The sequence below is a fragment of the Bombina bombina genome, chromosome 1 (assembly GCF_027579735.1).
Source record: "Bombina bombina isolate aBomBom1 chromosome 1, aBomBom1.pri, whole genome shotgun sequence".
NCBI classification, from domain to species: Eukaryota; Metazoa; Chordata; class Amphibia; order Anura; family Bombinatoridae; genus Bombina; species Bombina bombina.
In genome coordinates, this window is record NC_069499.1 from 541,300 (window position 1) to 567,772 (window position 26,473).

At 42.0% G+C, this 26,473-nt stretch overlaps 1 protein-coding gene across 1 annotated transcript in view; it reads right to left on the reverse strand.

The window, feature by feature from the left end:
• The window catches only part of LIN52 (lin-52 DREAM MuvB core complex component), a 325,267-nt gene extending 301,050 nt beyond the window's left edge, over positions 1-24,217 (reverse strand). The window contains exons 1-2 of the mRNA XM_053696953.1: positions 24,079-24,217; positions 23,890-23,964 (exon numbers count right to left, since the gene is read on the reverse strand). Coding sequence (XP_053552928.1) covers positions 23,890-23,964; positions 24,079-24,217 — 214 coding nt within the window. The remainder of the gene's footprint in view (positions 1-23,889; positions 23,965-24,078) is intronic.
• Between the last annotated feature and the right edge of the window lie 2,256 nt (positions 24,218-26,473).

Sequence of the window (26,473 nt, forward strand, 5' to 3'; positions counted from 1 at the left end):
AATAATTAATAAATAAAATCACTTATTTATTGATAAAAATGATAGTAATACAATAGTCATGGATCCATGCTACTAATACAAAAACAATATAAAATATACACACAGGTATATACAATATTAGAGTATAAACAGGTTAAACCTTAAATTAATAATGATAAAAACAATGGTAAAAATGCAATGGTAAAGATACAATCGATAGTAACAAATAATATCTGCTAGACAACCAAGATGCACTTGATAACCGTGATGTGCTAGACCAAAATCTAGCAGTGGATAAAAAAAACAGAATTTATGTTTACCTGATAAATTACTTTCTCCAACGGTGTGTCCGGTCCACGGCGTCATCCTTACTTGTGGGATATTCTCTTCCCCAACAGGAAATGGCAAAGAGCCCAGCAAAGCTGGTCACATGATCCCTCCTAGGCTCCGCCTTCCCCAGTCATTCGACCGACGTAAAGGAGGAATATTTGCATAGGAGAAATCATATGATACCGTGGTGACTGTAGTTAAAGAAAATAAAATATCAGACCTGATTAAAAAACCAGGGCGGGCCGTGGACCGGACACACCGTTGGAGAAAGTAATTTATCAGGTAAACATAAATTCTGTTTTCTCCAACATAGGTGTGTCCGGTCCACGGCGTCATCCTTACTTGTGGGAACCAATACCAAAGCTTTAGGACACGGATGATGGGAGGGAGCAAATCAGGTCACCTAGATGGAAGGCACCACGGTTTGCAAAACCTTTCTCCCAAAAATAGCCTCAGAAGAAGCAAAAGTATCAAATTTGTAAAAGTTGGTAAAAGTGTGCAGTGAAGACCAAGTCGCTGCCTTACATATCTGATCAACAGAAGCCTCGTTCTTAAAGGCCCATGTGGAAGCCACGGCCCTAGTGGAATGAGCTGTGATTCTTTCAGGAGGCTGCCGTCCGGCAGTCTCATAAGCCAATCTGATGATGCTTTTAAGCCAAAAAGATAGAGAGGTAGAAGTTGCTTTTTGACCTCTCCTTTTACCAGAATAAACAACAAACAAGGAAGATGTTTGTCTGAAATCCTTTGTAGCATCTAAATAGAATTTTAGAGCACGGACAACGTCCAAATTGTGTAACAAACGTTCCTTCTATGAAACTGGATTCGGACACAAAGAAGGTACAACTATCTCCTGGTTAATATTTTTGTTGGAAACAACCTTCGGAAGAAAACCAGGCCCAGTACGTAAAACCACCTTATCTGCATGGACCAGATAGGGCGGAGAACACTGCAGAGCAGATAACTCAGAAACTCTTCTAGCGGAAGAAATTGCAACCTAAAACAAAACTTTCCAAGATAATAACTTAATATCTACGGAATGTAAGGGTTCAAACGGAACCCCTTGAAGAACTGAAAGAACTAGATTAAGACTCCAGGGAAGAGTCAAAGGTCTGTAAACAGGCTTGATTCTAACCAGAGCCTGAACAAACGCTTAAACGTCTGGCACAGCTGCCAGCCTTTTGTGAAGTAAAACAGATAAAGCAGAGATCTGTCCCTTCAGAGAACTCGCAGAAAATCCTTTCTCCAAACCTTCTTGTAGAAAGGAAAGAATCTTAGGAATTTTTATCTTGTTCCATGGGAATCCTTTAGATTCACACCAACAGATATATTTTTTCCATATATTATGGTAAATTTTTCTAGTTACAGGCTTTCTAGCCTGAATAAGAGTATCTATTACAGAATCTGAAAACCCACGCTTTGATAAAATCAAGCGTTCAAACTCCAAGCAGTCAGTTGGAGGAAAACCAGATTCGGATGTTCGAATGGACCCTGAATAAGAAGGTCTTGTCTCAAAGGTAGCTTCCATGGTGGAGCCGATGACACATTCACCAGGTCTGCATACCAAGTCCTGCGTGGCCACACAGGAACTATCAAGGTCACCGAAGCCCTCTCCAGATTGATCCTGGCTACCAGCCTGGGAATGAGAGGAAACGGTGGGAATACATAAGCTAGGTTGAAGATCCAAGGTGCTACTATTGTATCCAATAGAGTCGCCTTGGGATCCCTGGATTTGGACCCGTAACAAGGGACCATGAAGTTCTGACGAGAGGCCATCAGAACCATGTCTGGAATGCCCCATAATTGAGTTATTTGGGCAAAGATTTCCAGATGGAGTTCCCACTCCCCCGGATGCTCCTCCATCGCCAGGGAACTCCTTGTTACCCCCTGATGGTTGATATATGTAACAGTCGTCATGATGTCTGATTGAAACCTTATGAATTTGGCCTTTGCTAGTCGAGGCCAAGCCTTGAGAGCATTGAATATCGCTCTCAGTTCCATTATGTTTATCGGGAGAAGAGAGTCTTCCTGAAACCATAGACCCTGAGTTTTCAGGGGTTCCCAGACCGCGCCCCAGCCCACCAGACTGGCGTCGGTCGTGACAATGACCTACTCTGGTCTGCGGAAGCTCATTCCCTGTGACAGGTTGTCCAGGGTCAGCCACCAACGGAGTGAATCTCTGGTTATTTGATCTACTTGTATCGTCGGAGACAAGTCTGTATAATCCCCATTCCACTGTCTGAGCATGCACAGGTGCAATGGTCTTAGATGAATTCGTGCAAAAGGAACTATGTCCATTGCCGCAACCATCAAACCTATTACTTCCATGGACTGCGCTATGGAAGGAAGAAGAACAGAATGAAGTACCTGACAAGAGGTTAGAAGTTTTGATTTTCTGGCCTCTGTCAGAAAAACCTTCATTTCTAAGGAAACTATTATTGTTCCCAAGAAGGGAACTCTTGTTGACGGGGACAGAGAACTTTTTTCTATGTTCACTTTCCACCTGTGAGATCTGAGAAAGGCTAGGACAATGTCCGTATGAGCCCTTGCTTTTGACAGAGACGACACTTGAATCAGGATGTCGTCCAAGTAAGGTACTACTGCAATGCCCCTTGGTCTTAGCACCGCTAGAAGGGACCCTAGTACCCTTGTGAAAATCCTTGGAGCAGTGGCTAATCCGAATGGAAGTGCCACAGGTAATGCTTGTCCAGAAAGGCGAACCTTAGGAACCGAAAATGTTCCTTGTGGATAGGAATACGTAGGTACGCATCCTTTAAGTCCACCGTGGTCATGAATTGACCTTCCTGGATGGTAGGAAGGATCGTTCGAATGGTTTCCATTTTGAATGATGAAACCCTTAGAAACTTGTTTAGAATCTTGAGATCTAAAATAGGTCTGAATGTTCCCTCTTTTTTGGGAATTATGAACAGGTTGGAGTAAAAACCCATCCCTTGTTCTCCTAATGGAACAGGATGAATCACTCCCATGCTTAACAGGTCTTCTACACAGTGTAAGAATGCCTGTTCGAAGATAATTGAGACCCGTGGAACCTTCCCCTTGGGGGTAGTTCCCTGAATTCCAGGAGATAACCTTGAGAAACTATTTCTAGCGCCCAAGGATCCTGAACATCTCTTGCCCCAGCCTGAGCAAAGAGAGAAAGTCTGCCCCCCACCAGATCCTTCCCAGATCGGGGGCCAACACTTCATGCTGTTTTGGTAGCAGTGGCAGGTGACTTGGCCTGCTTACCCTTGTTCCAGCCTTGCATCGGCCTCCAGGCTGGCTTGGTTTGAGAAGTATTACCCTCTTGCTTAGAGGGTGTAGAATTTGAGGCTGGTCCGTTTCTGCGAAAGGGACGAAAATTTGGCTTCTTTTTAGCCTTAAAAGACCTATCCAGAGGAAGGGCGTGGCCCTTTCCCCCAGTGATGTCTGAAATAATCTCTTTCAAGTCAGGGCCAAACAGTGTTTTACCCTTGAAAGGGATGTTAAGCAAAAGCGCTCTGCGCGCCACGATAGCAAACCCTGAATTATTCGCCGCTAATCTAGCTAATTGCAAAGCGGCATCTAAAATAAAAAAGAGTTAGCCAATTTAAGAGCTTGAACTCTGTCCAAAACCTCCTCGTACGAAGATTCTTTATTGAGCGACTTTTCTAGTTCTTCGAACCAGAAACACGCAGCTGTAGTGACAGGAACAATGCATGAAATTGGTTGTAGAAGGTAACCTTGCTGAACAAACATCTTTTTAAGCAAACCCTCTAACCTTTAATCCATAGGATCTTGAAAGCACAACTATCTTCTATAGGAATAGAAGTGCGTTTGTTTAGAGTAGAAACCGCCCCCTCGACCTTGGGGACTGTATGCTATAAGTCCTTTCTGGGGTCGACTATAGGAACTAATTTCTTAAATATAGGGGGAGGACAAAGGGTATGCCGGGCCTTTCCCACTCCTTATTTACTATGTCCGCCACCCGCTTGGGTATAGGAAAAACATCGGGGGGCACCGGAACCTCTAGGAACTTGTCCATCTTACCTAATTTCTCTGGAATGACCAAATTGTCACAATCATCCAGAGTAGATAATACCTCCTTAAGTAGTGCGTGGAGATGTTGAAATTTAAATTTAAAAGTTACAATATCAGGTTCTGCTTGTTGAGAAATTTTCCCTGAATCTGAAATTTCTCCCTCAGACAAAACCTCCCTCCTGGCCCCTTCAGATAGGTGTGAGGGTATGTCAGAACAGATATCATCAGCGTCCTCTTGCTCTTCAGTGTTTAAAACAGAGCAATCACGCTTTCTCTGATAAGTAGGCATTTTGGAAAAAATGCATGCAATAGAATTATCCATTACAGCCATTAATTGTTGTATGGTAATAAGTATTGGCGCACTAGATGTACTAGGGGCCTCTTGTGTGGGCAAAACTGGTGTAGACACAGAAGGGGATGATGCAGTACCATGCTTACTCCCCTCATTAGAGGATTCATCTTGGGCAATATCATATCTATGGCATTATTATCCCTACTTTGTTTGGACATTATGACACAAATATATCACATATATTTAAATGGGGAGACACATTGGCTTTCATACATATAGAACATCGTTATCTGATGGTTCAGACATGTTAAACAGGCTTAAACTTGTCAACAAAGCACAAAAAACGTTTTACAATAAAACCGTTACTGTCCCTTTAAATTACAAACTGAACACACTTTATTACTGAATATGTGAAAAAGTATGAAGGAATTGTTCAAATTTCACCAACATTTCACCACAGTAACTTAAAGCCTTATAAGTATTGCACACCAAATTTGAAAGCTTTAACCCTTAAAATAACGGAACCGGAGCCGTTTTTACATTTAACCCCTATACAGTCCCAGGTATCTGCTTTGCTGAGACCCAACCAAGCCCAGAGGGGAATACGATACCAAATGATGCCTTCTATAAGCTTTTTCAGTGGTTCTTAGCTCCTCACACATGCATCTGCATGCCATGCTTTCCAAAAACAACTGCGCATTAGAGGCGCGAAAATGAGGCTCTGTCTATGACTAGAAAAGGCCCCCAGTGAAAAAGGTGTCCAATACAGTGCCTGCCGTTTTTATTAAAACAATCCCCAAGATTTAACAACTATTAAAAGTAATAATCTGCCAAATATACTTAGTAAAGTAATCGTTTTAGCCCAGAAAAACATAATTTATGCTTACCTGATAAATTCCTTTCTTCTGTTGTGTGATCAGTCCACGGGTCATCATTACTTCTGGGATATTATCTGCTCCCCTACAGGAAGTGCAAGAGGATTCACCCAGCAGAGTTGCTATATAGCTCCTCCCCTCTACGTCACCTCCAGTCATTCGACCAAAGACCAACGAGAAAGGAGAAGCCAAGGGTGTAGTGGTGACTGGATTATAATTTAAAAAATATTTACCTGCCTTAAAAAACAGGGCGGGCCGTGGACTGATCACACAACAGAAGAAAGGAATTTATCAGGTAAGCATAAATTATGTTTTCTTCTGTTATGTGTGATCAGTCCACGGGTCATCATTACTTCTGGGATACCAATACCAAAGCAAAAGTACACGGATGACGGGAGGGATAGGCAGGCTCATTATACAGAAGGAACCACTGCCTGAAGAACCTTTCTCCCAAAAATAGCCTCCGAAGAAGCAAAAGTGTCAAATTTGTAAAATTTGGAAAAAGTATGAAGCGAAGACCAAGTTGCAGCCTTGCAAATCTGTTCAACAGAGGCCTCATTCTTAAAGGCCCAAGTGGAAGCCACAGCTCTAGTAGAATGAGCTGTAATTCTTTCAGGAGGCTGCTGTCCAGCAGTCTCATAGGCTAAACGAATTATGCTACGAAGCCAGAAGGAGAGAGAGGTAGCCGAAGCCTTATGACCTCTCCTCTGACCAGAGTACACGACAAACAGGGAAGACGTTTGTCGAAAATCCTTAGTTGCCTGCAAGTAGAACTTGAGGGCACGAACTACATCCAGATTGTGTAGAAGACGTTCCTTCTTTGAAGAAGGATTTGGACACAAGGATGGAACAACAATCTCTTGATTGATATTCCTGTTAGTGACTACCTTAGGTAAGAACCCAGGTTTAGTACGCAGAACTACCTTGTCTGAGTGAAAGATCAGATAAGGAGAATCACAATGTAAGGCTGATAATTCAGAGACTCTTCGAGCCGAGGAAATAGCCATTAAAAATAGAACTTTCCAAGATAACAATTTTATATCAATGGAATGAAGGGGTTCGAACGGAACACCCTGTAAAACGTTAAGAACTAAGTTTAAACTCCATGGCGGAGCAACAGTTTTAAATACAGGCTTGATCCTAGCTAAAGCCTGACAAAATGCCTGGACGTCTGGATTTTCTGACAGACGCTTGTGTAACAAGATGGACAGAGCTGAGATCTGTCCCTTTAATGAGCTAGCCGATAAACCCTTTTCTAAACCTTCTTGTAGAAAGGACAATATCCTAGGAATCCTAACCTTACTCCAGGAGTAATCTTTGGATTCACACCAGTATAGGTATTTACGCCATATTTTATGGTAAATCTTTCTGGTAACAGGCTTCCTAGCCTGTATCAGGGTATCAATAACCGACTCAGAAAAACCACGTTTTGATAAAATCAAGCGTTCAATTTCCAAGCAGTCAGCTTCAGAGAAGTTAGATTTTGATGTTTGAATGGACCCTGTATCAGAAGGTCCTGTCTTAGAGGTAGAGACCAAGGCGGACAGGCTGACATGTCCACTAGATCTGCATACCAAGTCCTGCGTGGCCATGCAGGTGCTATTAGAATCACTGATGCTCTCTCCTGTTTGATTTTGGCAATCAATCGAGGAAGCAGCGGGAAGGGTGGAAACACATAAGCCATCCTGAAGTTCCAAGGTGCTGTCAAAGCATCTATCAGAACCGCTCCCGGATCCCTGGATCTGGATCCGTAGCGAGGAAGTTTGGCGTTCTGGCGAGACGCCATGAGATCTATATCTGGTTTGCCCCAACGTCGAAGTATTTGGGCAAAGACCTCCGGATGAAGTTCCCACTCCCCCGGATGAAAAGTCTGGCGACTCAAGAAATCCGCCTCCCAGTTCTCTACTCCCGGGATGTGGATTGCTGACAGGTGGCAAGAGTGAGACTCTGCCCAGCGAAATATCTTTGATACTTCCATCATTGCTAGGGAGCTTCTTGTCCCTCCCTGATGGTTGATGTAAGCTACAGTCGTGATGTTGTCCGACTGAAACCTGATGAACCCCCGAGTTTTTTTTTTTTTTTTTTTTTTTTTTTTTTAATTTTAACTTTTTTATTGAGAACAAAATAAAAGTTTACAAGCATATAGTTTAGGTACAGACTTCATATTACAGTAATATTGTGGTTCTGAAATGTACCACTGGAATCAATGTCCTCATATTTTCTCCCCTGGATCTAACATTGTGGGCCACTCTTGGACCTCATAGATAAAAACAACATGTAGTTAAGGGTAAAGTTGAAGATATATAACATGAAGACAAAAACAAAAAAGAAAATTGCATCTTTATAAAAATTAATAATGTAATACGATGATAAATAAGGATGCAGGAACTACCACTGGACACGTCTGCAGTGAGCCAAATATTACCACACATTCAAGAAGCAAACACATATACTATGGTATTTATTCATTAGGATCGTTATATATAACTAATTGGTAGGCGCTACCTCCCAGATGAGTAGAGTTATGGGGTTCAAGGCTAGCTAAAATATATAAAGTGAAACAAGCGACTAAGTTGATATGTGTCTGTTCCCTTGCTCTATGGATGGGATGTTTCATATATCATACGCTACTGGATTTCTTACCACTATGGAGCTTAATCTTTGTGTTAATGCTAGACCCAGCAAGTGTAAGTAGATAACATCATCTTTTCATGGGGCACTGTCTCATTTTTAATACCAAGCATGTCTTCCCTAACGCAACTCCGGCCGCAAGCTGCAAAGTCAGGGAGAGGCAAACTGGGGTCTGCAACAACACTATGTAAGTGGGTTAAGGGATGTACCCATTGAGGCATAATAGTACATATTTAAAACAAAAGTGTGTGAGAGACAGGACACAATATATATAATATATATATAGCACCTAACATTGTTATAAGGATGAGTCTAATGCCACCCGGCCTGCGGGTGGGTACAGGTAATCCTAAGTGATTTGTGTGATTCTAGGTATATAACTTTTAGACATCAATTAAGCAAAGGCCACCATCTAATGCAGTTTAAAACTGGAACAATAACATTCACCAACAAGACCATTAATGCAAGGTAAAAGTAAAGACAACTGCGTCTATGTGTAACACTCTTATATAACACAATTATTATTTTTATTTTTAGCCTCCGTTCATGAAAAACAGGAGAGATACCAGAGTCTTATTATCCCCGCAGCTTTGCGGCAGAGGGAAAGTCATATAGGAGACCCGGTATTCTTGTAGCATATCTTTGATGGGAGAGATCCAAAGAAAAAGGAGTCTTTTGGTATAAACTAACAAATGAGGGTACCTGTATGAGAGACTAGATATCTCCGGAGGGTGGCTATAAGGAGCGCGACTATCAAATTGGGCTGCGGGCTCATCTGAAGCATATTGTCTCACTTTGGTAGTCCAAGGGTTCCCCTCAAAAGCCCACTGGGCCACGGTTATCAGAGAATATTTTCCCATTCGCTGAGGCTCACTCAGAATGCCCCGCATAGCTGATGTCACTGGTATTGTAGGGCCGTGTTCCCCGGAGCCTGTTACTTGCGAGATATCTGATGACCTCCCATCCGCCGAGTCCTGTAGCATTTTATCACTCTTAGGCCGGTGTGCGACATTGGATATCTCTGGTGGTTGTCCGTGAGGTGTTTGATTGTCTAGTTGAGCTACAAATTTGTTTGAAGTATAGCGATCAGCCACGGCGCCACACGGGCCCCCCCCGACAACCCACTGTGCCGTCACCGGCAGACCGCACTCCTCCATCTGCTGATGCACACTCGACAATCCACCCACTTCAAGTGTTGCCGGAACTGTAGGGCCTCTTTCCCTGGAGCTTGTTGTTTGAGGGCTATTTGAAGCCTTTGCAGACACCATGTTGTGCATCAGTTTGTCTGATGGGGTAGTAGTTGTGTCTTTACGTATGTCCTGCCGAAGTGATCTTTCTTGGGTGGTTATTACCGATGTACTCATGTTGGTGTACTGTAACATTATCGTTTCATGTGGGGCTTTTTCAATGAGGCTCAAACACAGATCTTCAAATCTTCGCCAATGCTCATTATTAAAAATATCTTGAGAGTTCATTTCTCCCATGGCGGCCATTTTAGGTGCTGTATATCGTAGAGTTGCTGTACCCCGTGTCTGCAAATAATTGTAAGTTCTGTCCTTCCGTTTATATCTCTTTGATTTGTAGGGTTAGAACACTTTGTAGCTCAGCTTTTGTAGGGTGGTAGCGTAAGATTCAGCTAAGTGTACAGACGTGTCCAGCTGCAGCTGAGTACCTCGGAGTTCCGAGGGGGGTAGCGTTGCCTATTAAGTGCCGCCGCACTAGGCCTGTAATGTCTGAGTTCTCGCCACAGCTTCACAAATACAGCATAATATGTTATATAAAGAACACCACAACAATATGGGTCTATATTGCCTTCTATATTGAGGAGTTGGCTGTAGGATAACTCCCAAAATCGGCGGATTATGAGAGATTCCGCTGGAGCTCAAAAAAAATGCAACCGTTCCCAGTCACTGTTCAGACACGCCCCGAACCCCCGAGTTTTTAACTGGGGCCAAGCTAGAAGGGCATTGAGAACTGCTCTCAATTCCAGAATGTTTATTGGCAGGAGACTTTCCTCCAGACTCCATTGTCCCTGAGCCTTCAGAGAATTCCAGACAGCGCCCCAACCTAGTAGGCTGGCGTCTGTTGTTACAATTGTCCAGTCCGGCCTGCTGAATGGCATCCCCCTGGACAGATGTGGCCGAGAAAGCCACCATAGAAGAGAGTTTCTGGTCTCTTGATCCAGATTCAGAGTGGGGGACAAATCTGAGTAATCCCCATTCCACTGACTCAGCATGCACAATTGCAGCGGTCTGAGATGTAGGCGTGCAAAGGGTACTATGTCCATTGCTGCTACCATTAAGCCGATCACCTCCATGCATTGAGCTACTGACGGGAGTTGAATGGAATGAAGGACACGGCATGCATTTAGAAGCTTTGTTAATCTGTCTTCTGTCAGATAAATCTTCATTTCTACAGAATCTATAAGAGTCCCCAAGAATGGAACTCTTGTGAGAGGAAAGAGAGAACTCTTCTTTTCGTTCACTTTCCATCCATGCGACCTTAGAAATGCCAGAACTAACTCTGTATGAGACTTGGCAGTTTGAAAGCTTGAAGCTTGTATCAGAATGTCGTCTAGGTACGGAGCTACCGAAATTCCTCGCGGTCTTAGTACCGCCAGAAGGGCACCCAGAACCTTTGTGAAGATTCTTGGAGCCGTAGCCAAACCGAATGGAAGGGCTACAAACTGGTAATGCCTGTTTAAGAAGGCAAACCTTAGATACCGGTAATGATCTTTGTGAATCGGTATGTGAAGGTAAGCATCCTTTAAATCCACTGTGGTCATGTACTGACCCTCTTGGATCATGGGTAAGATTGTCCGAATAGTTTCCATTTTGAACGATGGAACTCTTAGGAATTTGTTTAGGATCTTTAAATCCAAGATTGGCCTGAAAGTTCCCTCTTTTTTGGGAACCACAAACAGGTTTGAGTAAAACCCTTGTCCTTGTTCCGACCGCGGAACCGGATGGATCACTCCCATTAATAATAGATCTTGTACACAGCGTAGAAACGCGTCTTTCTTTATTTGGTTTGTTGACAACCTTGACAGATGAAATCTCCCTCTTGGGGGAGAGAATTTGAAGTCTAGAAGGTATCCCTGAGATATGATCTCTAGCGCCCAGGGATCCTGGACATCTCTTGCCCAAGCCTGGGCGAAGAGAGAGAGTCTGCCCCCCACTAGATCCGGTCCCGGATCGGGGGCCCTCGGTTCATGCTGTCTTAGGGGCAGCAGCAGGTTTCCTGGCCTGCTTGCCCTTATTCCAGGACTGGTTAGGTTTCCAGCCTTGTCTGTAACGAGCAACAGCTCCTTCCTGTTTTGGTGCAGTGGAAGTTGATGCTGTTCCTGTTTTGAAATTCCGAAAGGGACGAAAATTAGACTGTCTAGCCTTAGCTTTGGCTTTGTCTTGAGGTAGAGCGTGGCCCTTACCTCCTGTAATGTCAGCAATAATTTCTTTCAAACCGGGCCCAAATAAAGTTTGCCCCTTGAAAGGTATATTAAGTAATTTGGACTTAGAAGTTACATCAGCCGACCAGGATTTTAGCCACAGCGCCCTACGTGCCTGAATGGCGAATCCTGAATTCTTAGCCGTAAGTTTGGTTAAATGTACTACGGCCTCCGAAATGAATGAATTAGCTAGTTTAAGGACTCTAAGCCTGTCCGTAATGTCGTCCAGCGTAGCTGAACTAAGGTTCTCTTCCAGAGACTCAATCCAAAATGCTGCCGCAGCCGTAATCGGCGCGATGCATGCAAGGGGTTGCAATATAAAACCTTGTTGAACAAACATTTTCTTAAGGTAACCCTCTAATTTTTTATCCATAGGATCTGAAAAAGCACAGCTATCCTCCACCGGGATAGTGGTACGCTTAGCTAAAGTAGAAACTGCTCCCTCCACCTTAGGGACCGTTTGCCATAAGTCCCGTGTGGTGGCGTCTATTGGAAACATCTTTCTAAATATTGGAGGGGGTGAGAACGGCACACCGGGTCTATCCCACTCCTTAGTAACAATTTCAGTTAATCTCTTAGGTATAGGAAAAACGTCAGTACTCGCCGGTACCCGCAAAGTATTTATCCAACCTACACATTTTCTCTGGTATTGCAACAGTGTTACAATCGTTAAGAGCTGCTAAGACCTCCCCTAGTAATACACGGAGGTTTTCCAATTTAAATTTAAAATTTGAAATATCTGAATCCAATCTGCTTGGATCAGAACCGTCACCTACAGAATGAAGCTCTCCGTCCTCATGCTCTGCAAGCTGTGACGCAGTATCAGACATGGCCCTAGAATTATCAGCGCACTCTGTTCTCACCCCAGAGTGATCACGCTTGCCTCTTAGTTCTGGTAATTTAGCCAAAACTTCAGTCATAACAGTAGCCATATCTTGTAATGTTATCTGTAATGGCTGCCCAGATGTACTAGGCGCCATAATATCACGCACCTCCCGGGCGGGAGATGCAGGTACTGACACGTGAGGCGAGTTAGTCGGCATAACTCTCCCCTCGCTGTTTGGTGAAATTTGTTCAATTTGTACAGATTGGCTTTTATTTAAAGTAGCATCAATACAGTTAGTACATAAATTTCTATTGGGCTCCACCTTGGCATTGGAACAAATGACACAGGTATCTTCCTCTGAATCAGACATGTTTAACACACTAGCAATAAACATGCAACTCGGTTACAACTTTATTTAACAAAAACGTACTGTGCCTCAAGAAGCACTAAACGATTAAATGACAGTTGAAATAATGAACTGAAAAACAGTTATAGCATCACTCTTTACAAACAACACAACTTTTTAGCAAAGGTTTGTTCCCATTAGTAAAATAACACTAATTAAATTTTAAACATAAAAATTACAGAGCAACGTTTTAAATCACAGTCACTATATAAGTCTCACAGCTCTGCTGAGAGAATCTACCTCCCTTCAAAGAAGTTTGAAGACCCCTGAGTTCTGTTAGAGATGAACCGGATCATGCAGAAAATACAAGAGTAACTGACTGGAAATTTTTGATGCGTAGCAAAGAGCGCCAAAAACGGCCCCTCCCTCTCACACACAGCAGTGAGAGAGAAACGAAACTGTCATAATTAAAACAAGCAAACTGCCAAGTGGAAAAATAATGCCCAAATATTTATTCACTCAGTACCTCATTAATGCAAACGATTCTACATTCCAGCAAAAACGTTTAACATGAAAAATACCTAATAAAAGGTTTAATGTACTTTTACAGAGTAATTCCGGTGAAATACTATCCCCAGAATACTAAAATGTAGAGCATACATACATGTTCATTATAACGGTATGGCAGGATTTTTTCATCAATTCCATTCAGAAAATAAAAACTGCTACATACCTCAATGCAGATTCAACTGCCCGCTGTCCCCTGATCTGAAGTTTTTACCTCCCTCAGATGGCCGAGAAACAGCAATATGATCTTAACTACTCCGGTTAAAATCATAAGAAAAACTCTGGTAGATTCTTCTTCAAACTCTGCCAGAGAGGTAATAACACGCTCCGGTGCTATTGTAAAATAACAAACTTTTGATTGAAGTTCTAAAAACTAAGTATAATCACCATAGTCCTCTCACACCTCCTATCTAGTCTTTGGGTGCAAGAGAATGACTGGAGGTGACGTAGAGGGGAGGAGCTATATAGCAACTCTGCTGGGTGAATCCTCTTGCACTTCCTGTAGGGGAGCAGATAATATCCCAGAAGTAATGATGACCCGTGGACTGATCACACATAACAGAAGAAAATGTCTACCAGTTTTTTAAGCCCTAATGAAGCCCTTTATTCTTTTACTTAAACTAAGAAAATGGCTTACCGGTTCCCATAGGGAAAATGACAGCTTCCAGCATTACCGAGTCTTGTTAGAAATGTGTCATACCTCAAGCAGCAAAAGTCTGCTCACTGTTTCCCCCAACTGAAGTTAATTCCTCTCAACAGTCCTGTGTGGAAACAGCCATCGATTTTAGTAACGGTTGCTAAAATCATTTTCCTCTTACAAACAGAAATCTTCATCTCTTTCCTGTTTCAGAGTAAATAGTACATACCAGCACTATTTTAAAATAACAAACTCTTGATTGAAGAATAAAAACTACATTTAAACACCAAAAAACTCTTAGCCATCTCCGTGGAGATGTTGCCTGTACAACGGCAAAGAGAATGACTGGGGAAGGCGGAGCCTAGGAGGGATCATGTGACCAGCTTTGCTGGGCTCTTTGCCATTTCCTGTTGGGGAAGAGAATATCCCACAAGTAAGGATGACGCCGTGGACCGGACACACCTATGTTGGAGAAAACAGAATTTATGTTTACCTGATAAATTTCTTTCTCCTACGGTGTATGCGGTCCACGGCTTCATCCTTACTTGTGGGATATTCTCAATCCCTACAGGAAGTGGCAAAGAGAGCACACAGCAGAGCTGTTCATATAGCTCCCCTCAGGCTCCGCCCTCCCAGTCATTCGACCGACGGTTAGGAGAAAAAGGAGAACCATAGGGTGCAGTGGTGACTGTAGTTTACAAAAAATAAATTTAAACCTGACCAAAATGCCAGGGAGGGCCGTGGACCGGATACACCGTAGGAGAAAGAAATTTATCAGGTAAACATAAATTCTGTTTTCTCCTACATTGGTGTATCCGGTCCACGGCTTCATCCTTACTTGTGGGAACCAATACCAAAGCTTTAGGACACGGATGAAGGGAGGGAACAAGTCAGGTAACCTAAACGGAAGGCACCACTGCTTGCAAAACCTTTCTCCCAAAAATAGCCTCCGAAGAAGCAAAAGTATCGAATTTGTAAAATTTGGCAAACGTATGCAGTGAAGACCAAGTCGCTGCCTTACAAATCTGTTCAACAGAAGCCTCATTCTTGAAAGCCCATGTGGAAGCCACAGCTCTAGTAGTGAGCTGTAATTCGTTCAGGAGGCTGCCTTCCAGCAGTCTCATAAGCCAACCAGATGATGCTTTTCAGCCAGAAAGACAGAGAGGTCGCAGTCGCCTTTTGACCTCTCCTCTTGCCAGAATAGACGACAAACAAGGACGATGTTTGTCTGAAGTCTTTAGTTGCTTTTAGATAAAACTTTAAAGCACGAACCACATCAAGATTGTGTAACAGACGTTCCTTGTTAGAAACTGGATTAGGACACAGAGAAGGAACAACTATTTCCTGGTTGATATTCTTATTGGAAACCACTTTTGGAAGAAAACCAGGTTTGGTACGTAAAACGACCTTATCTGTATGAAACACCAGATAGGGTGAATTACACTGCAAAGCAGACAATTCAGAAACTCTTCTAGCAGAAGAAATAGCTACTAAAAACAAAACTTTCCAAGATAGTAACTTAATATCTATGGAATGTAGAGGTTCAAACGGAACCCCTTGAAGAACTGAAAGAACTAAATTTAGACTCCATGGAGCCACAGGTCTGTAGACAGGCTTGATTCTGACTAAAGCCTGTACAAACGCCTGAATATCTGGCATGGCTGCCAGACGCTTGTGTAACAAAACAGACAGAGCAGATATCTGTCCCTTTAAAGAACTAGCTGACAGACCTTTCTCCAATCCTTCTTGGAGAAAAGATAGTATCCTTGGAATCCTAATCTTACTCCATGAGTAACCCTTGGATTCGCACCAGCAAAGATATTTCCGCCATATCTTATGGTAAAATTTCCTGGTGACAGGCTTTCTAGCCTGGATCAGAGTATCTATAACTGATTCCGAAAACCCACGTTTAGCTAGAATCAAGCGTTCAATCTCCAAGCAGTCAGTTGCAGAGAAACTAGGTTTGGATGTTCGAATGGACCTTGAATTAGAAGGTCCTGCCTCAAAGGCAGCTTCCATGGTGGAACCGATGACATATTCACCAGGTCTGCATACCAAGTCCTGCGTGGCCACGCAGGAGCTATCAGAATTACCGAAGCCTTCTCCTGTTTGATCCTGGCTACTAGCCGGGGGAGAAGGGGAAACGGTGGAAACACCACATACTCTTTACCACCCCCGTGGAGATGCTACTAGTTAGAGCGGCAAAGAGAATGACTGGGGGGGCGGAGCCTGAGGGGAGCTATATGGACAGCTCTGCTGTGTGCTCTCTTTGCCACTTCCTGTAGGGATTGAGAATATCCCACAAGTAAGGATGAAGCAGTGGACCGGATACACCAATGTAGGAGAAATCAGATGAGGTGGGATAGAGTTCTAATCCATCCCAATAAAATGGTACTAAGCTGTGATGTGGCAATCTCCAAAACAACAAAAGCAAAAATTAGTGTCCAAATAATGTGTGTTGCGATGTGTGTCCAAAAAAATATGTCCAAAAGATACAAATAGTGGCCAATAAATTGGTGCAATGTGCGGAAAAACTTGATAAAAAAACAGAAAAAATTTGAAAAAATAGATGAAATTTTTTTTTCTGCAAAATGTCAAATAGCTGAAAAAAATGTGAACAAACGTGATGCACAAATCTTCAAAAATAGTTACTTGAAATCCTAATATGTGATGTATTGCTTGTAGTGAATTCCAGGATGAACCAACTCCATCCGTAAGTGTCTAGTGTGAATAAAGGGTGACTGGTAAAACAAATAACGATATCCTCCCATAAAAATAAAAAAATTAAAAATACTAAAAGTGCGCGTTCCTAACTGCCGACAGAAATAACAGTCCCTCACAAAATGTTGAGTTAGGAGATGATACTCTGAATAGTCTGAACCATTATTTGCATTCAAGATTTGTGTAACAGGAAACAATATGAACAAGAAATAAATGGAACATTAGAGATCTTCCTTACTGAGCACTTTAACAAACATGACTGTGGTAAATGTATGCGACACAGTGAACAAATTAAAGGGCAAACAATCTTTCAATGGGCACCCCCCCCCACCCCAAGGCAAATTATACAGTGTAGCAGCTTCTATGATATACATGTATGCAAGAGGAATTGTATTTATTGCAACTGATGGTGATAAAATCTTGAACCTGTGTAGGACCTCATCTGTTTAAAGAGTGTAGGTCCAGCTTAGAGGTAATGTATAAATGCCTGTACTGTACTGTGGAGGATAAACTTTCTTAAAGGGACATTCCAGTCAATATGTAAATGTACATAGATTTATTACATCTTCGAATAGAAACATATTTGCAATATACATGTGTTGGCAAAAATGTTTCTAGTAAAAGTTATCACTGTTTTAGTGTTTTTTCTCTGCATGTGCAGCATAGCTAGATATTGTCACTGCACCCACATTTTAAACAACGCAACTGCGCAGATCAGTGGGGCTTGTATCATGTCAGCAATTAACAAATTGAGTAATTACCAGATGGTACAAGCACCTTAGGATCTCTGAGCAAGTGCTGTGTTTAAAATGCTGGTGCACGTTGCATACCTAAATACACTTTTAAAACAGTTATAGCTTTTATTAGAAGCATTTTTGCTAATGCATGTATATTACAAAATTGCTTCTGTTCAATACCGAAATGCACCCAATGTGGTTTCCGATTTTGGCTGGAATATCCCTTGAATGGCTTTAAGAATTAGAAGTAATAATTAAAGAGGATAATCTGTTGCAGATCTATATTTGCGGGAGACCTAGCAAAATGATTAAGAGCATAAAGAACAAGCGTCTTTTAGTTTGGGGTTCCTTAGGCTCTCTCTAGAGCTGTAACAATAAACAAGGGACATGAGGACATAAAGAGTCAGCCTATCAAAGAAAACACAAGTAAACAGGTAAAGTTAACAAACATAAGTAAAGAGGTAACAGGTAGTTAAAAAACAAAACAAATAGCTGCTATGCAGAAGGTACAGCCCTGTGATGTGCAAAATAAAACACCCATACCTCGAATAATGATTCTTCTCATTCACTGCCGAGAAACAATTCTGCACATGCGCTACTCATAAATCGACACTAGCAACAAACACACCCACAAATGCACAAATGCCATTACAGCCAGAAAGCTGCATTTCCTACTATTAAAATACATATCTGCTCAAGCAAATAACCATGCAGCCTTATAGTCCATATTACAAAAAGCTTGTATGATAGCCAAAACAGTTTTCTCTTTTAAGGTGTATCCAGTCCACGGATCATCCATTACTTGTGGGATATTCTCCTTCCCAACAGGAAGTTGCAAGAGGATCACCCACAGCAGAGCTGCTATATAGCTCCTCCCCTAACTGCCATATCCAATCATTCTCTTGCAACTCTCAACATAGCTGGAGGTAGTAAGAGGAAAGTGGTGTAATATAGTTAGTTTTTTCTTCAATCAAGAGTTTATTGTTTTTAAATGGTACCGGAGTTGTGCTATTTTATCTAAGGCAGCATTTAGAAGAAGAATCTGCCTGCGTTTTCTATGATCTTAGCAGAAGTAACTAAGATCCACTGCTGTTCTCACATATGTCTGAGGAGTGAGGTAACTTCAGAGGGAGAATAGCGTGCAGGGTATCCTGCAATACGGTATGTGCAGTTTTAAGTTTTTCTAGGGATGCAATTGCTAGAAAATGCTGCTGATACCGAATTAATGTAAGTTAAGCCTAAATACAGTGATTTAATAGAGACTAGTATCAGGCTTGCTATAAGAGGTATATACTCTGATTAATGTGCAATATAAAACGTTTGCAGGCATGTTTAATCGTTTTTATATATGCTTTGGTGATAAAACTTATTGGGGCCTAGTTTTTTTCCACATGGCTGGCTTGACTTTTGCCTAGAAACAGTTTCCTGAGGCTTTCCACTGTTGTAATATGAGTGGGAGGGGCCTATTTTAGCGCTTTTTTGTGCAGATAAAATTACAGACACAGACATTCAGCTTCCCTCAGCAGTCCCCCGTTTTGTTAATCTGTTTTTTGTATTAAGGGGTTAATCATCCATTTGCAAGTGGGTGCAATGCTCTGCTAACTTGTTACATACACTGTAAAAATTTCGTTAGTTTAACTGCCTTTTTTCACTGTTATTTCAAATTTTGGAAAATTTGTTTCTCTTAAAGGCACAGTAACATTTTTTTATATTGCTTGTTAACTTGATTTAAAGTGTTTTCCAAGCTTGCTAGTCTCATTGCTAGTCTGTATAAACATGTCTGACATAGAGGAAACTCCTTGTTCATTATGTTTAAAAGCCATGGTGGAACCCCATAGGAAAATGTGTACTAAATGTATTGATTTCACTTTAAACAATAAAGATCAGATGTTATCTTTAAAAGAATTATCACCAGAGGATTCGGACGAGGGGGCAGTTATGCCGACTAACTCTCCCCACGTGTCAAGGGACTCACGCTAAAATGGCGCCAAGTACATCAAAGGCGCCCATAGCGATTACTTTGCAGGACATGGCGGCAATCATGGATAATACCCTGTCAGCGGTATTAGCCAGACTGCCTGAATTCAGAGGAAAGCGCGATAGCTCTGGGGTTAGACGTAATACAGAGCGCGCAGATGCTTTAAGGCCCATGTCTGATACTGCGTCACAATATGCAGAAGCTGAGGAAGGAGAGCTTCAGTCTGTGGGTGACATTTCTGATTCGGGGAAACCTGATTCAGATATTTCTACTTTTAAAATTAAGCTTGAGAACCTCCGTGTATTGCTTGGGGAGGTATTAGCTGCTCTGAATGACTGTAGCACAATTGCAGTGCCAGAGAAATTGTGTAGACTGGATAAATACTATGCAGTGCCGGTGTGTACTGATGTTTTTCCAATTCCTAAAAGTTTTACAGAAATTATTAATAAGGAGTGGGATAGACCCGGTGTGCCGTTTCCCCCCCCCCCTCCTATTTTTAGAAAAATGTTTCCAATAGATGCCACCACACGGGACTTATGGCAGACGGTTCCTAAGGTGGAAGAAGCAGTTTCTACTTTAGCAAAGCGTACCACTATCCCTGTCGAGGACAGTTGTGCTTTTTCAGATCCAATGAATAAAAAAATTAGAAGGTTACCTTAAGAAAATGTTTATTCAACAAGGTTTTATCCTGCAGCCCCTTGCATGCATTGCGCCTGTCACTGCTGCTGCGGCGTTCTGGTTTGAGTCTCTGGAAGAGGCCTTTCAGACAGCTACTCCATTGACTGAAATACTTGACAAGCTTAGAACACTTAAGCTAGCTAATTCTTTTGTTTCTGATGCCATTGTTCATTTGACTAAACTAACGGCTAAGAATTCTGGATTCGCCATCCAGGCGCGTAGGGCGCTATGGCTTAAATCCTGGTCAGCTGACGTGACTTCAAAGTCTAAATTACTCAACATTCCTTTCAAGGGGCAGACCCTATTCGGGCCTGGTTTGAAGGAAATTATTGCTGACATTACTGGAGGTAAGGGTCATACCCTTCCTCAGGACAGGGCCAGATCAAGGGCCAAACAGTCTAATTTTCGTGCCTTTCGAAATTTCAAGGCAGGTGCAGCATCAACTTCCTCTGCTACAAAACAAGAGGGAACTTTTGCTCAATCCAAGCCGGGCTGGAAACCTAACCAGTCCTGGAACAAAGGCAAACAGGCCAGAAAGCCTGCTGCTGCCTCTAAGACAGCATGAAGGAGCGGCCCCTTATCCGGTAACGGATCTAGTAGGGGGCAGACTTTCTCTCTTCGCCCAGGCATGGGCAAGAGATGTTCAGGATCCCTGGGCGTTGGAGATCATATCTCAGGGATATCTTCTGGACTTCAAAGCTTCCCCTCCTCAAGGAAGATTTCACCTTTCGAGATTATCTGTAGACCAGATAAAGAAAGAGGCATTCTTACGCTGTGTGCAAGACCTCCTAGTTATGGGAGTGATCTGTCCAGTTCCACAGACGGAACAGGGACAGGGCTTTTATTCAAATCTGTTTGTGGTTCCCAAAAAAGAGGGAACCTTCAGACCCATTTTGGATCTAAAGATCTTAAACAAATTCCATCGTTCAAAATGAAAACTATTCGGACCATCCTACCTATGATCCAGGAGGGTCAGTACATGACCACAGTGGATTTGTAGGATGCTTACCTTCACATACCGATTCACAAAGATCATCATCGGTTCCTAAGGTTTGCCTTTCTGGACAGGCATTACCAATTTGTGGCTCTTCCCTTAGGGTTAGCTACAGCTCCAAGAATCTTTACAAAGGTTCTGGGATCGCTTCTGGCGGTCCTAAGACCGCGAGGTATATCAGTGGCCCCTTATCTGGAAGACATCCTGATATAGGCGTCAAGCTTTCAGATTGCCAAGTCACATACGGACATAGTTCTGGCATTTCTCAGGTCACATGGGTGGAAGGTGAACGAGGAAAAGAGTTCTCTATCCCCACTCACAAGAGTCTCCTTCCTAGGAACTCTGATAGATTCTGTAGAAATGAAGATTTACCTGACAGAATCCAGGTTATCAAAGCTTCTAAAATCTTGCCGTGTTCTTCATTCTATTCCGCGCCCTTCGGTGGCTCAGTGTATGGAAGTAATCGGCTTGATGGTAGCGGCTATGGACATAGTGCCATTTGCGCGCCTACACCTCAGACCGCTGCAACTATGCATGCTCAGTCAGTGGAATGGGGATTACACAGATTTGTCCCCTCTGCTAAATCTGGATCAAGAGACCAGAGATTCTCTTCTCTGGTGGCTTTCTCGAGTCCATCTGTCCAAAGGTATGACCTTTCGCAGGCCAGATTGGACAATTGTAACAACAGATGCCAGCCTTCTAGGTTGGGGTGCAGTCTGGAATTCCCTGAAGGCTCAGGGATCGTGGACTCAGGAGGAGAAACTCCTCCCAATAAATATTCTGGAGTTAAGAGCAATATTCAATGCTCTTCTAGCTTGGCCTCAGTTAGCAACCCTGAGGTTCATCAGATTTCAGTCTGACAACATCACGACTGTGGCTTACATCAACCATCAGCAATCCATATCCCAGGTGTAGAGAACTGCTCAATTGGTTCATCGTTGGGGCAAACCAGAACTGGATCTCATGGCGTCTCGCCAGAACGCCAAACTTCCTTGTTACGGATCCAGGTCCAGGGACCCAGAAGCGGCACTGATAGATGCTCTAGCAGCGCCTTGGTTCTTCAACCTGGCTTATGTGTTTCCACCGTTTCCTCTGCTCCCTCGACTGATTGCCAAAATCAAACAGGAGAGAGCATTGGTGATATTGATAGTGCATGCGTGGCCACGCAGGACCTGGTATGCAGACCTAGTGGACATGTCATCCTTTCCACCATGGACCCTGCCTCTGAGACAAGACCTTCTACTACAAGGTCCTTTCAATCATCCGAATCTAATTTCTCTGAGACTGACTGCATGGAGATTGAACGCTTGATACCCTTATACAGGCACGAAAGCCTGTTACCAGGAAAATCTACCATAAGATATGGCATAAATACCTTTATTGGTGTGAATCCAAGAATTACTCATGGAGTAAGGTTAGGATTCCTAGGATATTGTCTTTTCTCCAAGAGGGTTTGGAAAAAGGATTATCAGCTAGTTCTTTAAAGGGACAGATTTCGGCTCTGTCTATTCTTTTGCACAAGCGTCTGGCAGAAGTTCCAGGCGTTCAAGCTTTTTGTCAGGCTTTGGTTAGAATTAAGCCTGTGTTTAAACCCGTTGCTCCCCCATGGAGCTTAAACTTGGTTCTTAAAGTTCTTCAAGGGGTTCCGTTTGAACCCCTTCATTCCATTGATATTAAACTTTTATCTTGGAAAGTTCTGTTTTTGATGGCTATTTCCTCGGCTCGGAGAGTCTCCGAGTTATCTGCCTTACAATGTGATTCTCCTTATCTGATTTTCCATTCAGATAAAGTAGTTCTGCGTACAAAACCTGGGTTTTTACCTAAGGTAGTTTCTAACAAGAACATCAATCAAGAGATTGTTGTTCCATCATTGTGTCCTAATCCTTCTTCAAAGAAGGAACGTCTTTTACATAATCTGGACGTGGTCCGTGCTTTGAAGTTTTACTTACAAGCTACTAAAGATTTTCGCCAAACATCTACACTGTTTGTAGTTTACTCTGGACAGAGGAGAGGTCAAAAAGCTTTGGCAACCTCTCTTTCTTTTTGGCTTCGGAGCGTAATACGCTTAGCCTATGAGACTGCTGAACAGCAGCCCCCTGAAAGAATTACAGGTCATTCTACTAGAGCTGTGGCTTCCACCTGGGCCTTTAAGAATGAGGCTTCTGTTGAACAGATTTGCAAGGCGGCGACTTGGTCTTCGCTTCATACCTTTTCAAAATTTGATAATTTTGCTTCTTCGGAGGCTATTTTGGGGAGAAAGGTTCTACAGGCAGTGGTTCCTTCCATTTAAGCCTGCCTTGTCCCTCCCTTCATCCGTGTACTTTAGCTTTGGTATTGGTATCCCACAAGTAATGGATGATCCGTGGACTGTAAACACCTAACAAGAGAAAACTAAATTTATGCTTACCTGATAAATTTATTTCTCTTGTGGTGTATACAGTCCACGGCCCGCCCTGTCTTTTTAAGGCAGGTCTAAATTTTAATTTACACTACAGTCACCACTGCACCCTATGGTTTCTCCTTTCTCGGCTTGTTTCGGTCGAATGACTGGATATGGCAGTTAGGGGAGGAGCTATATAGCAGCTCTGCTGTGGGTGATCCTCTTGCAACTTCCTGTTGGGAAGGAGAATATCCCACAAGTAATGGATGATCCGTGGACTGGATACACCACAAGAGAAATAAATTTATCAGGTAAGCATAAATTATGTTTTTATCCATTCTTCCTTTAAGGCAAGAGCTACTAGGCTGAGGCAAGATGCATGTGCATTATGCCTGAGCACATTAGGTAATATTGTTATGAAAAGTGGCCATTAGTAACGTTTGCTGTCTGATGACTTACGCTGCTCCGGCCACAAATCTGGTGATGCCCGATCCAATTTCTCAAAGCTCAGTAACGAGGCCTCCAAATCAGCACCTAAATATTAAAAAAAAAAAAAAAAAAATTAATAAACTTACTGTAGCCAAAGTTTCCAAACTAATTCAAATGTTTGTTACCGTAAATAAAAAGAAATGTTCCAATGCAGAATACGCTTGTTTTTATCTTCTTTTCCAACCTGTGGAGTATTATTCAGAGGTGGGAGTGAACCATACCATAGCACTGATAAGTAGTATTTGTTGCCTTTATAAGCCAATGTATTATAATGATAAGCTAATGTATTCTGGAGCATGAGCTGTAAATTCAGCTAGTAAGCATGGATACCACGGTACAAGTTGTCCTTATAAGCCAATGAGCATGTGGAAATCCCTATGAGCGGCAATACTGCAGTATGAGTTTATCATTCATTAAAGCACATATACCAGTCAGCTATCACAATCAGCCAATATGCATTCATTTAGCAGTACAAAAAAACATGCATCATTGCTAGCTTTACATTTATTCATGGAAAATAAGTATTTTAACAATTTGTAAAAAGGGACATAAAACCCAAATTAATTATTCCATGATTCAGATAGAGCATACAATTTTAATCAACTTTCCAATTGACTTCTGTTATAAAAATGTCTTCATTTTCTTGTTATCCTTTGTTGAAAAGCTGGGATGTAATTTCAGGAGTGAGCAGGTGTCTACAACACTATATGGCAGCAGTTTTGCAACAATGTTATATAGCAGTAGCACTAGATGGCAGCACTATTTCCTGTCAAGTAGTGCTTCAGGCATGTGCACGCTAGCTAGCTAGATATCTCTTCAACAAAGAATAACATGAGTACAAAGCAAATTTGATAATAGAAGTAAATTGGGAACTTTGTAAAAATGGTATTCTGTAAATAATGAAATAATTTTTTGGGTTTACTGTCCCTTTAACATCATGGTTTTTGGCTTTGTCTGTGAGCACTGCTCTTGCTCACTTTGTATTTACATCTATTGGAAAACAAAATAACTGCAATGCGCACGTGAACACTGATCCATCAGAATCATATGATAGGGCAATTAAATAATAAAAACCTGAGCAGAAAAGAACCACAACATATCATAAAGAGGTACAATGTAAAACACGGGTACACCTACTGATATAGACCAGATCCAAATCAATGTATTCAGGATCTAAAAAGGTCAGATCCCTAAGGAGCACCCCCAGAAAGGGCTTTTACTGTGGTCCGGAGAGAAACACAACTTGTGCAAGGCAGCAGCTTGGGCTAAATGAGGCCAAACTGCTGCCTTGCACAAGTTGTTACAAGTTCTCAGAACATCAATTTAAGCTGTTGAATAACTGAAAATGTGAAATGAGCTTTTAGCCCCAATGGCAAAAGGTGACATCATCCCTCAATAGCCTGAGATGGTGCCGTAAATAATTCATCTAGAAATCATAACCTTTTGTGACATAGAGACTTAGTTTGACATTAATTCCCTTGTGGAATTACCAGCAGTCTGTCAGTTCCAGAGATACATTCAGCCAATGCATAGGCATCAAACCATATCTAAGGAGAAACTTATTTACCAATCACTAGCTTCTTATAAAGGAGGAAATAATGGACATGTGTCTCCACAGCATGAAACTCAGAGACCACCTTAAAAAAAAAATCATGAGATTTTAATTATTAAAAAAACAACAACAACAACAAAAAACCACACATATAAATATGGAGAATGGATATCTCCTTGTCAGTCTGAGGTAACTACCAAAATAAAATAAAATGTCAGCATGAGATTCCATGATGGCTAATGAAGTGGAGACCTGGTCGTTCAGACAACTTTAGCTGATATCAAACAGTCAAGTAACAACTCAAGAATATTATGTGTTGCAACAGAAATAAAACAAATCGCATGATACTTTATTCATGCTGCAAAGACATTTTGTTAACTTGCAAAAATGTTCCCTTCAGCAGATCAGGAAAAAAAAATAAAAAAAATTCATATGTTAAGGTGTTAGATGTAGAGCTTGTACATCCAGAAGAAAGAATGGAATTTGTATCAGTAGGTTTGAAAGTCAAGGCAGACTTCTATGGTGCCTACACCAAATGCCACTAGAAAAAAGAAACAGGGACCTCTTGCACAATTAGTATTGCCACCAACTCTGCTATATCTTACTGAATTTTCCATATGCAATGAGGATCAGAGGAATGCAGAAGACAAACTATAGTCCTGGTTTATAGTGAAGAAATTTACTGCATACATTCCAAATTAGCCTAATCTATTATTACATTTTAAGGCAAAAGGTCAATAACATTTCCATAATACTGGGTCAGATTACAAAAAGTTAGTCTTATCGTCTAGAAGAACAAAGTCTGAATCCACTGTCTGAGTTCCTCCCTGGTGATTGATGTAAGCCACTGAGGTGACGTTCTCCGATTGGAACCTGATAAACCGGACTAAAGACAACTGAGGCCAAGCCATCAGAGCATTGTAAATCCCTCTCAACTCCAAGATGTTAATGGTGAGAGCAGACTCCTCCTGAGTCTATAGACCTTGCGCCTTTAACAAGTCC